The following is a 4,241-nucleotide window of genomic DNA, read 5'->3' as shown; positions in this document are numbered from 1 at the left end:
ACAGGCCTACTATGACAGGACCATGTAAATGTCCACGGAGTCACAGCTCATCTTGCTGAGCCACCATGATGGGTCCCCTTAATCAGAGTGAGGAATGGGCTGGAACAGTCAGGATGGCAGGGTTTAAGATACTGTCCTGGCTCTATTTCTAAATGGAGGGACAGAAGCAGAACCCATCCCACTTGGACATTAAGAAGATCTTCTAGGACTCTGCTCAGCATGCTCTGTGACAACACTAGGAAGTCAGGCCAATGTTTGCCACCTCGGGGTTCCGGAATCTGCCAATACCTGTGGGCCAGAGGTTTCAAGTGACTGCTTTTATGCCATTTTCCAGACCAGCCAGTTGACATTTATTGAACACAAGCCTATAGAACGCAGGAAGGCAAGAGCCCATTGATCTGAGACACCACCATGGCCAGCGAGCCTCCACAGATTGAGAAGGAGCTGAGAGCCACATGCCCAACCTCCTGTCACAAAAGTGTTGGCTTCATCTCCATTCCTTACACTGTGTGATGCCTTATGTAAATCTGCCTTGACTCTCACTCTGGCTCTCCCCCATTTTCTGCTCCCCAGGCTTCCTGACTTCTCATTGCTTGTCCTGTACAGCCCTCCCTGACCACACCCAACATGTTACAATCCCATTCCCCACACTCTAGGCCACTCTGGTCGCCCTTTTAGACTCCAGTTTCCCCTTCTCCTGGCATCTCTGGCCACCTGCATTGACCTAGCTCTGTTCACCCAGAGAAATTCAAAGGCCTCCACAATCTGTTCCATCACCTCGACCTCGGCTGTTTCCCTTGTTACAGCACACCTCCACTGTCCCCACCCTGTCCCCTGAACACTTAGCTGCTTGGAGGTGGGGTCACTGAGGCAGGTCTGACTGCAGTGCCTTGTAGATCTCCTCAAATATTTTCAGCTTGTCATCCAGCTTGTGACACAGTTCCCGCAGTGCCCCAGCTGACTCTGTTTTTGCCCCATCATACAGATCCATGGAATCTGCCACAAGGTGATACACATCCCATGCAAGGAAAAAGCTTGTAACCCCTGCTGCTCCAAACCTGGCTCCTCTGGTCATTGAGAGAGGAGAGCCCGTGAAGGCAGCCCCCATCTCTCTAGCACCTTGGACAGAGCTTTCTCCAGTGGAGGTGAGGCTCCTGGCAGCTGCTGCACCCTGAGAGATGGACCTGGCTCCCCTGATGGCTCGGATCTGATCCCTGAGGGTTTTGAAGGCCTCGACTAACTCCATGCCTGTATTACCAAGCTTGATTGTGATCTTAGGTGTGATCTTTAGAATCTCCCCGAGTATGTCCATGCTGGCTCCAACCAGGCGACTGGCTTCAGATTCATCTGACAGTTTGATTGATTCTTCTACAACGTTGGTCACAAGACCATTGACAGATGCTATCACTCCCAGCCCCATGGCGGTTGCTGAGAGTATCAGGCTGGCCCCTCCTGTAAAGGGTAACAGAGCCAAACCAAGGATTCCAGAGACAGTGCTAACAGCTAGACACCACATTGGAGATGGTACAGCCGTGGTGCACCTCGTCAAGATGGGCAGCCAGGTCTCGGAGCTTCTTGATGTGGTCCTCAAGTTTCTTTTTCAGCTGAGGAAACACTCGTAGAAACCTCTCTTTCTCCTGTTCCCTTTGAGGGCCGTCATTTTCATCTGTGGGATGCTGTTGTAAATGCTCCTTCAGAGCATCATACAGCGCAGCTTCCTCCTCACTGTGAGAGAAGTAAAAGGCAAGAGGAAAACAGCAAGTTTTTTTTTAAGATAAAAACTTATTCAGTCTTTAACTTTATATGAAAAACCCAACCAGAAATAATTTTACAGAGATACAACATTTTCCATTCTACTATGAACATTTGAAACATTTTTGATGCCCACAGTCCATAGGGGTTAGTGTGTAAGGCAGAGTCAACACAGCAGTGAAAGGCACTTGATAAAATGCCATTCAAGGGCATTGTCCCTACCTGTGGGGACAGTTTGATGTCATCACTACCTGTGGGGACCCTGTGATGTCATCACTATCTGTGGGGACCCTGTGATATAATCATTACCTGGGGAAACCCTGTGGCATCATCACTACCTGTGGGAACTCTGTGATGTCATCAGTATCCTATCTTGGGGAAGCCTTTGATGAGCACAGGAATGTGGGATCAGAGTAAATGCTCTTTACTTCTGAGAACTGTGTTGTGAGGGATGCAACTCTCCCAAGAGGCTCTCCTGTCCCTTTGGATGCTGGGAAGGTATCTGCATTCCCTGTAGCTTCCAGTCTGCAAGAATGCCTGAGCTTGCCTGGGAGCTCTGCAGTGGGATACACAGACTGAGATGCTAAGAGTGGATTCCTATGTCTGAAAGGCTCCCAGACCTAAGCAGATGATGGCTGCACATCATGCTTCATACGACAGCACACGGTGACAGGACACTTGCTTTAACGCTTTGCACAGACCTCCTGCATCTGCTGCACACGGCAGGATCATTGAGGTATTTCAAGTGGGAAAATGAAGGCTCTGAGATACACTGTTCCCAGGAGTTTTCTATAAAAATGCTCAACCTTAAAGATGTGAGTGTGATGAGGAATTTGGTGCCATTTGTGACCTCCAGAGGAACTCAAGCCTAAGGCATTGACCTTAGGAAGATCCCCATAAGGCCACGTCCCTGGAATTGATCTGTTGTTGGTGTCCCTGTAAGGGATGTGCTGTCTTCTGCCCTTGCTACCAGGTGGCCCTAAGTCCCCAACCCCTTGTGTGTGCAGAGTGGTTCCATCTTTCTCCCCTGGGGCAAGTCTTGAACAGCGTCCTCCTGGTCCTTGGAAGTTGTATCAGGATGAATGTCTGTCCTAGGTGGGTTTTCTGGTGTGCAAGGGTCATGTGACTCCTCACACACTCAATGCAGGGCACCTCATTCCAAGGGCAAGAAACCTGAAGCCTAAAAGCTCTCTCAGATCTCACTGGTGCCTGTCTTCAGTGGCTCCTTTTATCCCCTGTGCTATGGGCTATCAATCAGCTGTGTGAACTCTGAGCTGTTTTCACATTTCCCAATACTGTCCTGATTTAGGGGAGTCTTCCATTAATAGCTGGTGCCAAGATGAGAGAGCAGGCTCACTGAGACCCTGTCCTCAGACTTTGTCATGTAGCTGTTCCTGAGAATTGAATAATAAACCCTAACCAATCCCTTTAGGGTCAGGAGACCGTCCAGATTATTTTCCCTGCTGCCTACTCCCTGTAGACACACAAAAGTTGTCCCCTTCCAGGCTGGAGCTTCCAGAGCAGTGGCTGGGTGTGGTGTCTGGGACAGAACTGCTGCTACCAATCATGGCTCCACACTGACTGCCACTCTCCACTGATTCCTGACTCCCGACATGGCAGATTCCTGTAGACAGAGATCACCAGGCTAACATACACCATAGCTGATGACAGCGTCTCCGTGGAACACCACAAGGCCATGTGCAAAGACGCAAGGGGCCTGGAGATCAGCTGTAGTAACCGGAAGGAGAGAAATTCCCTGAATTGTTCAAGACAAAGGGCAAGCATTTTCTCTGCTGTGTTGACATGGGGTCCTCTCAGATTCTCGACTTACACGAATCGTCCTCCGAACACACTGACTTTGGGAGCTGTCTATAGCCACCTGTCTTCCTGATATTCAGGGAGCTCTTTGTAGAACAGAAGAAATTTCAAATAACCTCTGAGAATTCTGCAGTCTTTAAAGACAGTGTATGGAGAGCACACCCATAAATGGCCCTGCACACACATGAGACATGACATCAAGCAGGGGGAAATATCCCTTCTCCCACTTTTATGTCTTTCATTGGGCCCCTGACCATCCACCCCTTTGTACCTTCAACTGTCCCTCTCCTTCCAGCCCTGATGTTCTCATGTATAAGCACACCCTATCCGTCTTCAGCCACCAGAAGACGGCATCAGATCTCATTACACATGGTTGGGAGCCATCACATAGTTGCTGGGATTTGAACTCAGGACCTCTGGAAGAGCAGTAGCACTCTTAACCACCCAGCCCTGCTCTTCTAGCCTACTACCTACACCTCCATTCCAGAGTCACACACAGTCTCTCCTGACCCCTGGTTGTGACCCTGGTCCTGGGGTCAATGGGCTTCGGAAAGGCTTCTGGCACTTGGATTTGCATCCCTGACCTGTTGCTTATCCCAGACGTCACCATGTCCTATAGACTGAACTCACATTCCTATGGAACAGCATGGGGCTCTGGATCTGAGCATGGA

At 49.7% G+C, this 4,241-nt stretch overlaps 1 protein-coding gene across 1 annotated transcript; it reads right to left on the bottom strand.

Annotated features, from left to right (window-relative positions):
• Window positions 1–341: 341 nt before the first annotated feature.
• Window positions 342–1,725, bottom strand: LOC116889771 (apolipoprotein L3-like; the record flags this gene model as incomplete). The annotated part of the gene is given in 2 exon segments (XM_032890629.1): window positions 342–1,508; window positions 1,510–1,725. Coding segments are annotated over 2 exon segments (862 nt in total), but the record flags the coding sequence as incomplete, so codon positions are not given.
• Between the last annotated feature and the right edge of the window lie 2,516 nt (window positions 1,726–4,241).

This window comes from Rattus rattus, unplaced genomic scaffold (assembly GCF_011064425.1).
Source record: "Rattus rattus isolate New Zealand unplaced genomic scaffold, Rrattus_CSIRO_v1 flattened_line_141527, whole genome shotgun sequence".
Lineage (NCBI taxonomy): Eukaryota > Metazoa > Chordata > Mammalia > Rodentia > Muridae > Rattus > Rattus rattus.
The sequence above is the reverse complement of the archived record's forward strand: the minus strand, read 5'-3'. Positions and strand labels throughout refer to the sequence as shown.